This window comes from Manihot esculenta, chromosome 18, assembly GCF_001659605.2.
Source record: "Manihot esculenta cultivar AM560-2 chromosome 18, M.esculenta_v8, whole genome shotgun sequence".
Lineage (NCBI taxonomy): Eukaryota > Viridiplantae > Streptophyta > Magnoliopsida > Malpighiales > Euphorbiaceae > Manihot > Manihot esculenta.
The window spans coordinates 12,859,318-12,872,390 of NC_035178.2; the positions used below are offsets into that span (position 1 = coordinate 12,859,318).

General features: G+C 26.8%; 2 protein-coding genes across 2 annotated transcripts; one reads left to right on the forward strand and one right to left on the reverse strand.

Annotated features, from left to right (window-relative positions):
* The first annotated feature begins 2,089 nt into the window (after positions 1 to 2,089).
* On the forward strand, positions 2,090 to 4,489 carry LOC110606360 (GDSL esterase/lipase At1g71691). Its single transcript, XM_021745132.2, has 5 exons — positions 2,090 to 2,461; positions 3,042 to 3,163; positions 3,396 to 3,635; positions 3,785 to 4,034; positions 4,135 to 4,489. The coding sequence occupies exons 1-5, from the start codon at positions 2,188 to 2,190 to the stop codon at positions 4,368 to 4,370; spliced, it is 1,122 nt and encodes a 373-aa protein (XP_021600824.1). The 5' UTR covers positions 2,090 to 2,187; the 3' UTR covers positions 4,371 to 4,489.
* Positions 4,490 to 7,723: 3,234 nt separating this feature from the next.
* LOC110606985 (GDSL esterase/lipase At1g33811) lies at positions 7,724 to 9,988 on the reverse strand. Its single transcript, XM_021746020.2, has 5 exons — positions 9,688 to 9,988; positions 9,411 to 9,535; positions 9,022 to 9,270; positions 8,693 to 8,951; positions 7,724 to 8,048 (listed from the first exon to the last, which is right to left on the reverse strand). The coding sequence occupies exons 1-5, from the start codon at positions 9,938 to 9,940 to the stop codon at positions 7,831 to 7,833; spliced, it is 1,104 nt and encodes a 367-aa protein (XP_021601712.1). The 5' UTR covers positions 9,941 to 9,988; the 3' UTR covers positions 7,724 to 7,830.
* Between the last annotated feature and the right edge of the window lie 3,085 nt (positions 9,989 to 13,073).

Below are 13,073 nucleotides of genomic sequence, written 5' to 3' on the forward strand. Positions count from 1 at the left end.
AATCAAATCGAATTGAATCAAATCGATTTAATTCAATTCGATTCCTGATAAAATCAATTTGATTTGATTTTTATAAATATTAAAATTTTAATTTTTAATTTATTCAATTTAATTCAATTTTAAATCAAATCGATGGTTTCTTTACCTGTGTTGCCATATTATACATCAATAAAATTCAGAATATAGTTGATTACAATTTAAAAAGACAGAATTTAATTGATAAATTTTTAAAATTTAGAATATAATTATAAATTTTTGAAAGGTTAGAATTTGTTTATCATTTCTTCTAAAATTAAAATTAAAATATTAAAAAATTAATTTATAATAATAATATAATTTTTTAATATTATCAATCTAATCTTAAAATAAATTTTATAATCACACCCTAAATTTTAAAAATATATCAATTAAACCTTAACTTTTTAAATTATAATCAATTATACAATAAATTTCATTGATATAGAAGAATGACGTAATAATAACTTGTCAGAATTTTGTTAATTTCTGATGAAAAATTTAAAAAAATATAAATTATTTAAAAAATTGAGATATTTTTAAAAATTTTAGTAAAACTTTTTTCTATGGATGTTTAAATCAATACATATCTTTTTATTTATATTTTGACTTTATTAAACTGAAAATACTTTCACAAAAACAATATAATTCCAATTTGATAGATTTAAGATGTAGGGATAAACTATTTATTTTTAAAAGATTAGAGATATAAATATTAATTTTAACATAATTTAAAAAAATAATATGTATTTAACAACTTTAGTTATTTTAAAGATACTTAACCAAAACAAAAATTAGATGGAAAAATTTCAATTTAATAAATTTAAAATGCTATTGAATTTTAAAAATAGGAAAATGTATGTGTTAATTTTAATATATTTTAAGAATGTAAAATTAATTTATTAAAAATTATAACTTTATTTTGAAAAATATTGTCTTGTACACGTCGCTATACATCCCCAAGGTATGAGACTAGAGGTGAGCAGTATTCGGTTCAAACCGAACGAATCGAATCGATTTGAAAATTTGGTTCAGTTTTTTATACATTTCGGTTCGGTTCGGTTTTTAATTTTAAAAATTTCGATTATTTCGATTCGGTTTTAATCAGAAAAAACCGAACCGAACCGATTAGTAATAATAATATATTTTTTCAATAATATAGAGAAATTAAATCATATTAAAATTAAAATATTTTAATTAAATTTTAAAATATTAAAAATAAAGTGTAAAAAATAAAAAATTATTAAAAATCAAAATCGATCAAACCGAACCGAACCGAATCAGACCGGTTCGATTCGATTCGGTTTCTGACTAAAATCAATTCGGTTTGATTTTCATAAACACTAAAATTTTAATTTTCAATTTATTCTGTTCGGTTCGATTTTAAACCGAACGGATCGAATGGTCAACCTAATGACAGTGTAGGCAGTGTGAGAAAATATGTGGTATATATATATTAAATTATTAATTATTTATAATTTAAATAATAAAATAATAATAAATTCATATAAAATCGCATTTATATTAGTAGATATAATTAATTACCATTCAACCAAAATATTTAATTTTTCTTTTTTTTTTTCAAAAAAATATTTAATTTTCTTGTGATTGTTTCCAAGCTCTTTATAGGATAAGAATGGGATTGGTTGAATGAGGATAGCTAAATACCTATTGCATTGCTCATTTGACATTAAAGAAGATGGGCAAAAGGAAGTTCAGAACCTAGAATTTTTCTTGCCAAAGGGAAGATGAGAGGAATTAGAACTATCAAGGGGCTGACTAGCTAAGCAGCAGAAAATGGATAACATAATCAAGATTGAAGAAAAGAAAAATTCCCTCTTTTTGTTAAGAGCCTAGTAGGTTAAAAATGGAAAAAGAAAGAAGAAATGCATATGATTTTAGGAATGCACATTAACTTTTAGGGTAAAGAATAGGGTTGACAAGATGAAAAATATTAATACCTGGTGAAGGTTTTTTGCCTTGTTTTTGGGTATACATGCATCAGAAAGTAATTACTGCAGGAGGAAGAGAACAGCTGAATGCATTTACTTCTACTCAACCACCCACCTTACCAGCTTGCCTATTAAATCTCCCTTGATCGCACTCACACTTCACACAACTTCACCATAACAGTGCCCATCACCTGTTTGTTTCTTTGTCTCGCTGACCCAGATGGCTATCTCGACGAGGGTATGTTGTTTGGTGGTGTTTGGTATGGTTTTAGGGGTTGGTTTAGGGCAAAATGTAGACCCAGTTGGGCCAGATGAGGGAGGGAGAAGAGAAATGGTGCCTGCTATGTTCATATTTGGAGATTCTCTTATTGATAATGGGAATAACAATGATCTTCCTTCTTTTGCTAAGGCTAACTATTTTCCTTATGGTATTGACTTCAATGGAGGTCCTACTGGTCGTTTCTCCAATGGCTACACCATGGTTGACGAAATAGGTCCTCTCTTTCCTTCTTCTTTCTGTTCTCTTCTCTTGCATTTCTGTTTCTTTTCTATAGTTGGTTTTCTTCTCTTTCAAATTTTCTTTCTCTTTCTCTCACTTTCGTATAAACTGATCTTTTTTTAAATATTCTTATACATGCATGCTTGCACTTTTCTTCCTCTTATTTGTCTTGCTTCAATTTAATTTTATTACAAATTTCACCAACTTTTTCATCATTGCAGTGAGATATTACGAATAAATTTGCATATACTTTGTATACTTCCAATTATATATACACATATACTCTCTTATGATTTGATCTCTTCGAAGAGTCTACCATGCAATCCATAAACTCAACCAATCAATTTTTTTTTTTTTATGATAATGCAAATTTTGGTTATTATAATTATTATAAATAAGTATAAATAATGTAAAAGTGATGTTATTGGCTTAGTCAATGGATGACGTGTGAGACGGATTTATCTGACAATCTCTATGGATATATAATTACTTCATTGGCACAATTATTAAGATGAAGTCTTAAACTCTACTTCTAGCTTATTGGCACAAATGTTAATCTATGAATGAATATACAGCTGAGCTACTAGGACTTCCACTGATTCCTCCATACTCTGAGGCGTCTGGAGATGATGTACGTCATGGATTAAACTATGCCTCTGCTGCTGCCGGAATCCTCGACATCACCGGCAGAAACTTTGTAAGTCTCACAACCAACCCACCAAATCTGTAACCAACAGTCTTTCGTCAATCTTTCATCGCATATATTCCAAAATTAATTATTCTAATTTTGATGTAATAATAAAGTTTTTTCACCTTTCCTAGACCATCACAAGGATTTCTATGATTGACTGGAGAAGCTTTGGTCTTGTTAGACATCTTCATGTACATGTCTACTTCAGTTGTCTTAAATAACGTTTTTCTTTGATCAGGTGAGTCGCATTCCATTTAATCAACAGATAAAGAACTTCCAGAATACACTAGATCAGATCACAGATAATCTTGGGGCAATTGATGTGGCTAAAGCAATTGGAAATAGCATATTCTTTGTGGGAATGGGAAGTAATGACTACCTGAATAACTATCTCATGCCCAACTACCCCACCAAAAATCAGTACAATGCACAACAGTATGCAGATCTCTTAGTTCAACAATACACTCAGCAACTCCAGGTAATAATCTCCCATTTCCATCTCCTGGGCCCAAAACACAAGTATGTTGTGGATCCCACTATTCACTTTGCGTCTCTGTCTCTGATTCATAGTGGACAGACTCTTAACACGTTAAATGCTTTTGTTTTTTGTGTTACAACTGAGGACAGACTCTTTACAATCTCGGAGCAAGGAAGTTTATACTTGCAGGGTTAGGGATAATGGGATGCATCCCGAGCATTTTAGCACAGAACCCTGAAGGACTCTGCTCTGAAGAGGTCAATCAACTTGTTCTACCCTTCAATGAAAATGTGAAGACTATGATGAACAACTTCAATGCCAATCTCCCAGGTGCAAGACTTATTTACATTGACGTTGCCCGAATGTTTCGAGATATCCTCACCAACTCTGCAGCTTATGGTACGAGTGTGCATGCATGGCTGTTTTATAACTTGTCCTGTAATGTAAGAACTTGTGATTAGGTAACTAACATGGTGTTGTGATTGATGATACTATGTAGGATTTAGTGTAGTAAACCGTGGATGCTGTGGCATAGGGAGAAACAGAGGACAGGTAACGTGTCTTCCATTTCAGACACCTTGTCCGAACAGGGAACAGTATATCTTCTGGGATGCATTTCACCCAACAGAAGCTGTGAACATCTTAATGGGAAGAAAGGCTTTCAATGGGGACACCAGCATTGTGTATCCTATTAACATAGAGCAGCTTGCCAATCTTGAACTCGAGTCCAACTGATATGAGAAGAGAAAAGAGACAGAGAGAGAAAGAGAGAGAGGGGTTCTTGCATGGCGATCTGTATAAGCCTTTTATATAAAAGCATTTTCTTTGCAGAAATTTCATTTTGACGTTTTCTAGCTTTCGAGTGCAAAAGTGATTATTTAAATAATTAAGCTACATTTTCATTTAACGTCCGGTTAAATTAGATTTTTTAACCTATTCTAATACGTCTTTTAATTAATATGTAGTATTTAAAAATAATATATTATTTATTTTAGATTTTATTTATAAAAAATAATTTATATTTAAAAATATTTTTTGAAAAATATTTTTTTTATAGAAAATATTTTCTAATGAGATAATTTATTTTTTATTACTTAATTTTAATTTAAAAAATAAAATTTATTAATAAATTTTTTTTTTTTAGGATATCTCCCCGTGTCAGTTTCCAATAATAGGATAATCAAATCTAAATTCTTTTTTTAGAGTACAATAAATATTCTCACTACATCTACCTCTTATCCATCCACAATCTTAAAAATAATAAATTACAAGAAATCTTATTTTTACCCCAAAATTTATGTAAATAATTTAATTTTAAAATTTGAAATTAATATTTTGTTAATAATTTTGAAAAGAAAATTTTGATTTTAATAAAAAAGGTTTGAATTAATTGTATCAAATGCTTAATTTTGGTTTCATTTGAACATTCTCTTAAAATTGAAAGGCAAAAGTGAAATTTTATCCTAATAAATTCTGGTACTTCCTTTTCTCTCTTATTTATCTTTGAATTTTAATTCTAAGACGTCTCGGATAAACATTTAAAGAGAAAATTACTATTTTATCTCCACCAATTAATATTTTAATTTTAAAAATTACATTAAAAATATTTTTAAATTTTAAAAATTTTACTAATTGTTCTTTTATTAATTTTATCATTAAATATTTTATTATTTAATCTTTATAATTTTAAAAAATTTAATAATTGATCTCTCATATTTTTAAACAATTTACAATTTAATCATTCGTATTAAGAATATTTTAAATTTTTTTATAATATTTAATAACTAAAACTAATCGAGAGACTAATTAATAAACTTTTAGAAATATTAATAATATTTTAATATATTTTAAAAATTAAAATGTTAATTAATAAATTTTTCATATTATAAAAACTAAATAATAATTTTTTTATATTTAAAACTTATGATTCTAAACAATTTTGGATGTAACATATTTCCCATCTAACAAACCAACTCAGCATATAACTTTACCCTCCATTTGATATAAAGATGTTTTAAGATTTAAAAACTTTGAACCTCTGTTTGTAAGAGAATGAGAGTTTTTAAAAATTTTCAACCTATGATGGATTGAAAAGGTTTTTTCTTGAAAATTTTTTATTTTTCTCAAATAATAAAAAAGTCTTAAAATTTAAAAATTATGAAAAATCTTATCTTAGAAAATCATGCCTTAAAAAATCATATTTTAAGCTTTTTCTTTCCATCACGGATGAGTAGTATTCGGTTCAAATTAAAAAAATTGATCGAATTAAATTAATTTAAAAATTCGGTTCGATTTTTTATTTAATTTGGTTTGATTCGATTTTTAATTTTAAAAATTTCGGTTATTTCGATTCGATTCGATTTTGATAAAAAAAATTGAATCGAACCGATTAGTGATAATAATATGTTATTTTCAATAATATAGAAAAATTAAATTATATTAAAATTAAAATATTTTAATTAAATTTTAAAATATTAAAAATAAAGTGTAAAAAATAAAAAATTTATTAAAAATTGAAACCGATTGAATTGAATCGAATCGAACTGAATCAAACCGATTTCGTTCAATTCAATTTTTGATCAAAATCAATTCGATTTAATTTTTTTAAATACTAAAATTTTAATTTTTAATTTATTTAATTCGGTTTGATTTTAAACCGACCCGATCAAATGCTCACCTCTAATAATAAAGTTTGAGGTATTTCTAAAGCTTTTAGAAATCTTTCTTATATTTTTTAGGTACGAAATTTTGCAATACCTTATATTAAAGATTATCGTCTTCATTGCATAATTTTTATTTATTTTATTTTTTTATATATATTAAAAAATATAATTTTTTTATTATTTTATTTTAAATACATTACGATATATTAAATATTAAAAATATTTTAAAAATTTGTTTAAAAATAAAATAAAATTATAATAATCAATTTATATATTATTATAATTAAAAAAACAGTGAATAATAATTTTAGAATAATAAAAAAATGAAAAAAAATATAAGACACATAAAGTAATTACTATGAAGTACTTTAATTAAATTAATTATTTTTTTATTTTTTTAAAAATTTTAGTTTTAATATTTAATTAAACATCCTTTTCTAAAGGATTAATACTTAATTTGTCTCCATATCTAATAAAAAATATAATTTAGCTTATTTATATTTTTTAAAATTAATTCATAAAGTTCAATTTAACTTCAATTTTAATCTAAAAATGGGAAAAAAAGAAGGAAATTAAGCTTCTTAACTTTTGGATAAATCTATAAAAATATAGAAAATTTTATAATACAAGCATCGTATGTATACCAATTGTATTATAGCTGTTAATTATAATGATCTTATGCAGGTTCTCCGTCTTATAATTTTTAATCAATTTTATATTTTAATTATTAATTTTTTTAATTTAATTGTGTATTTATTATTCTATTCATTGATTATTTTTATCTATTTTATTTACATATATATATATTAAAAAATAATTTTTTTATTAATTTTTTTATTATATTTATTTTAAATACATTACACTTTATTAAATATTAAAATATATTTTTAAAAATTTATTGAAAATAAAATAAAATAAAATTATAATAATAAATTTATATATTATTATAATCTAAAAAATATACTCAAGCACCGCACTAAAAATGTCACACCAAAACATTGCACAAGCATTCGATTGATACTTCAAATATGGAGATCGGCCCCCAAAAGCACTGAATTCATCGTCGGAGTTGAACATTTCACCGGACCATTCTATTGGTGAGTTTTTTTTATTTTAAGATATTTATTCACCGATTTTTTTCATTTTCATTTAAAATAATTATTTATCAATTTGTGACATTTTTTTTAAATCATTGAAATTTTTTAAAAATTAACTTGTTTATCATAATTCCATACTTGTTTCCATTGGACCCTTAAATTTTTCAAATGAGAATTATGAACAAAAAAAATTATTTTTAAAAAAAATTTCAACAGAATCTCTATTATAACCAAAATAATTTCTTCCATCTAAATAAACAAATAGATATTTAAATCACATATAATATTAAATAATTAATAGAAAAATTAGACAGAAGAATTTTTAATTAAATAAAATGACTCTTCTTTATTTTATTTAATTATTAAATAAATGATGAGATTACATCAGAATACTTGATAAATGAAAAACTGAGACAGGTAGGAGATGAGAATCTGTCATGACATAGCGAGTTGCTGGATGTTAATGGGATAAATGTAAGAGTTAGAAGTAAAAGTAGATTTAGCAAGTAAAATATTAGCCAATTCAGTTGGATGAAAGGCATCCCAAAATAAGTATTTTCTTCGATCTTCACAAGGTTGTTGTAGAGGAAGACATGTTATCTGCCCATTGTTCCTTCCCACTCCACAGCATCCTTTGTCTACCACTTCAAATCCTGCATTTTTATCACCCATATTAATCACAGTTCAAATCTAGGTCGAATAGTATTCGGTTTAAACAGAAAAAATTGGCCGAATCAAATTAATTTCAAAAATTTCAGTTATTTCAGTTTGATTCAATTTTGATGAGAAAAAATCGAATCAAACCGATTAGTGATAAATTAATATTAAAATATTCCAATTAAATTTTAAAATACTAAAAATAAAGTATAAAAAAGAAAAAATTTATTAAAAATTCAAACCGAACAGAATCGAATCGAATCAGATTGGTTCGATTCGATTTGATTTTTGATTAAAATCGATTCGGTTTTTAATTAAAATCGATTCGGTTCGATTCAATTTTAATCATAAAAAAATCGAACTGAATCGATTAGTGATAAATTAAAGTTAAAATATTCTAATTAAATTTTGAAATACTAAAAATAAATTGTAAAAAATAAAAAATTTATTAAAAATTCAAACCAATCAAATCGAACTGAATTGAACCGAATCAAATCGATTCGGTTTGATTTAGTTTTTGACCAAAATTGATTCGGTTTGATTTTCATACTAAAATTTCAACTTTTAGTTTATTCGGTTCAGTTCAACTTTAAACCGAATCGAACAAAACATATTAAAAAGAAGGAAATTAAGAAATTACCATAAGAGGAGGCATTGAGATAAAAATCATTGGTGCTTTTATAAGAATCAAGATAAACAAATTTGGCACCAGGAAGTTGGCCATTATTGAAAGATTGAGTGAGCTTCAAGAGTCCTGAGTTGAAAAGAGAAATGGCCTGATTTATCTTCTCATTGCAGCGGCTTGAGTTTCCATTGTACCTCGCCAGTTGATATGGTATGCACCCAATTTGGCCTACTCCTGTTACTATCACTTTCCGAGCTCCCAATTCATACAGTTGCTGAATCATTAATTCATTCATTAATTAACAAGATTACTTCATTATATAATAATTCTTCAAATTAATTTACCATTAATTGGCGAGAATAATCCTGAAGAAGCACAGCAGCAAAAGCTTTGGTAGTGTAATCAGAGCTAGTAGAGTAGAAATCAGGCATAAAATAGTTGTTAAGATAGTCATTGCTTCCCATTCCAGAATACAAAATGCATCTGCTCAAATAGCTATTCAATGCATTTGCATCCCCTCTGAAAAATCTCCTCATTTCTTCCACTGTATTGCCAAAATTTTTTACCTGCTGGTTCATTGATGTGTGATCTCCCTGCACATCATTACCAACATATGCATTACACAAAAATCCCCCAAAATTTATACATGATGACCGAAAAAAACACAATTTGCGCGTCTAGAAAATACGAAAAATATTTTTTATTTTTTCCCAAATGAAGAATTATTAAGTACCAGATTGTTTCCTGTTTCATCTCTAATACCAGCTGCTCCAGATGCATAATTCACTCCCCTTAAAATTGCACGGCCTCGAGTTCTTTCATAGGGTGGAATATAGTTTCGAAACCCTAGAAGTTGAGCTGCAAAATATATAATTTTAATTCTAATTAAAATTAGTATATATCGTACTACAAAAATTCTTAGATACGTGTCGTGCGATCAGATCCAAATAAATTTTTTTTTGCACGTAGTGTAACTATATTTTTTTTAGAAAAATAATAAATATAGTTACCTAGAGCATCAACATAAGTTCTCCCATTGGTAAATCGGCCGGTGGCACCTAGCGGAAAGTCGATACCATAAGGTCTGTAATTAGCCCTAGCAAGTGTAAGTAGCCTGTTATTATTACCATTGTCTACCAAAGAGTCACCAAATATGAAGAAACAAGGCACTTGTGATTCCTGCAGCTGTGTGAAAACCCTAGGGGTTAACCACACCAGAACAAGAACACCAGACCAGATCAATTCTCCCATGTTTCTGATCATGTCTGAGAAAAACTATTGTCTGAATTTAGGTTATGTCCTAAGGCCTCCTTCAAGTGAACCCTTTTTATAGTGATCAAATGGGGTGGTTTTGCTATTATTGGATTCATGTTCTGTGGCCTGTAAGCTCTGGGCATGATAAAGGGCTCATGAAGGGAAGTGGGAGAATGCTTTTAGCTGTGTGTCATGTGTTAGTTATTGCTGTGAAGTTAATGGTGACAGGAACATCCTGTGACCTTAACTCCTGCCAACTTAATTCAACTGTTTGTCTCTTTCTGTGCCTGCTCAGACACATTCATCCTAGAATTAATGATAGTGTAAGATCAGTTCGATTAGAGTAATTATTTAGTTCGTCTTTCGTTCATAAAATCATGAAATTGAATTGAACTCAGCATTTTTAAATTGAAACATGTTCATATCTGTAAAGGATTTAATAGTAAAAGATAACGAAATATTTTATTCACTTTGAGTTTATAAATTAACTTATACACTTAATCAATCAATTAAAATAGAATATTATATTTATTATGTGAATTCTATATTCTCTTTTTGGTATAAAAAATTTTACAAGAATTTAATTTAATTAATTTTTTAAATAATTTTCTCATTTATCAGGAAAGAATTCACTTTTTTTTGTAATTTAAAAAATTTATATTTTAAAAAAAATTAAATTTTCACTTGATTTTGTAAAAATTTATTTCTTACAAAATGTGATTAAATTTTAAATAAAATTTACTATATTCTTTCATAATATATTATTTTGTATTAAATGAATGTATATATTCGAATGCATATGAAAATTTGACTGATGAGAAAATTTGATATTTTGGATTTTATTTTTTATCATTTTTTTTATTTGTCTGTTTTTCTTATTAATTATTGCTTTTTTCATTTAAAATTTTTTAATTAAATTCGATTTATCATGAATTTAAAAAATATTAAATCGAGCCTCATCTGATTTTTTATAAAAAGACCTTTATTTATGCTTTAAAGACCTCTTGATCCAATATGCACAAAATTCAATTTAAGTATTTTCACTTTTACTTTTGATGTGAGGGTATGCTAGAAATTATTTTCACTAGAGGAATACCCGTGATATTTTTTTTTTCCAATTTAATGTTTCCGTTTTAATTTAAATTTCATTCTCAATTTTATTTAACTTTCCAAATAACGATAAATTATATGTGTTATTAAATTCAATTTTATCTAGATTTTTTCTTAATTGATTTAATTTAAATAAAAATTCTCTTGTTTTAATAGTTTTTTCAATAGTGTACGGCATAAATAATTAAAAACTGTTTTATTTAATTTTTACATATAAATTAATTGTATTTTCCATATTTTTTTACTTAAAATATAGTAAAATTATTTTAATGACTAAACCAATTTAAACTTTGACAGATTCAACTAAATAAATAAATTAGGTCACACTAAATTACTTCCTAATCTAATAGGATAAATTTTATTCATGATTCCTAAACTATCAGTGTTATTTCATTTCTGTAATTGAACTTCAATTTCATTTAGGGAGATTTACAATTTAATTTTTGAATATTATCATTATTAATAAGTTAGTCTCTACATTTTTAAAAATCTATTAAAACGTTTTTATCTTTTCTCTCTGTCAACAAAATAGTCCTTCCGTCTATTTTTGCTGTTAAAAATATAGCAAAAAATCAAATTATCTCATTATTTTCCTCCTCTTCCTCCTTTTTCTTTTTCATCGATTCTTCCTCTTTTTCTTCTTCTTTGATTCTTCTTTTTATTCTTCTTTTTCTTCTTTGATTCTTTTTCGATTGTTCTTTTTATTATTCTTCTTTAAGAAGGAGGAGGAGGCAATTTTTCTTCTTCTTCTTTTTCTTCTTTATCATCATCATCTTCTTCTTCTTTTTCTTCTTTTTTCTTCTTTTTCTTCTTTTTCTCCTTCATCATCATCATCATCTTTTTCTTCTTTTTTGAGGAGGAGTAGGATGGACTATTTCATTGATGGAAAGAAACGATAAGAACGTTTTAATAGATACGAGAAAAAATAAAAAACGTTTTAATAGATTTCTAAAAATGTAGGGATTGACTTATTAATAATAACAATATCCAAGGATTAAATAAGGAGTTTTATTTGAGGGTAAAATTAGATTTTAAAAATGTTCTCTCTCATCATTTATCTATTTTTAATTGAAAAGAGGACGAAATGACTATTTCATTGACGGAGAAAAAAGATAAGAACGTTTTAATAGATTTCTAAAAATGCAGAGACTAACTTATTAATAATGACAATACTTAGGGACTAAATAGTAGATCTCCATTTCATTTAATATTATATGGATGAACGGATAGAAAAAAGCAGATTTCTCACTAATTTTAGATTCTTGACTCATCCTCAAATATGAATTTATAAAATAGAAAAATACCGGTTGATTAGTTTGGAAAACCTTTTCGATACTTAAATTGGTAATGAGCCTCTAGAAAATCTGAGAACAAAAGTAAAAGATGAAGAGAGACATAACTGAGGTGCCGGTTTTATAACCATTATTGACTAAATCCTTTTAGGATCGGGATTTCTCAAAAAATCCACCTTAGTCCTAGATTATCTCAGTAAAGGTGAGTTAAAGAGTCCAGTTGTTTTGAACATGTGATGTATGTAGGATTCTATGTCTTTTACTGATAAGCAATAATTGCACTAAAGTAGGATTCTTCAATTCTCATGATCCTATCTTAATTTCCGAAGCCCCCTCGCAAGGGATTAGGACACCATGCTTCTGTATCTGGTGGGGCTCCAGATTGCAAGGGATCTAGGGTCCATAATCTTAGTTTTGCGTCTAACATCCTAGCCGATTTGTTAATCGGAGATCTGATCTTAGGGTCCAGATCTCATCATATGAGCTCGAGTTCAGCCTACCCAATTTTATGATAGCTTTTAGTATCAAATATACCACTTAGATATTGGTGAAACAAGATTCAACATGCGAACACTTGGCAGAGGTTCGATTTGATGGGTTGATCATCAATATGTGATTGAATTCGTAAGACCCTCCATATTTGATCAGGGGAAAAAGAGTATACAAAATATGAGAAGACGGTCAGATGTCCACCAGGGATGTCTTTGGCGGAGATCCTCCGACGCTTGAATTAGATCAAG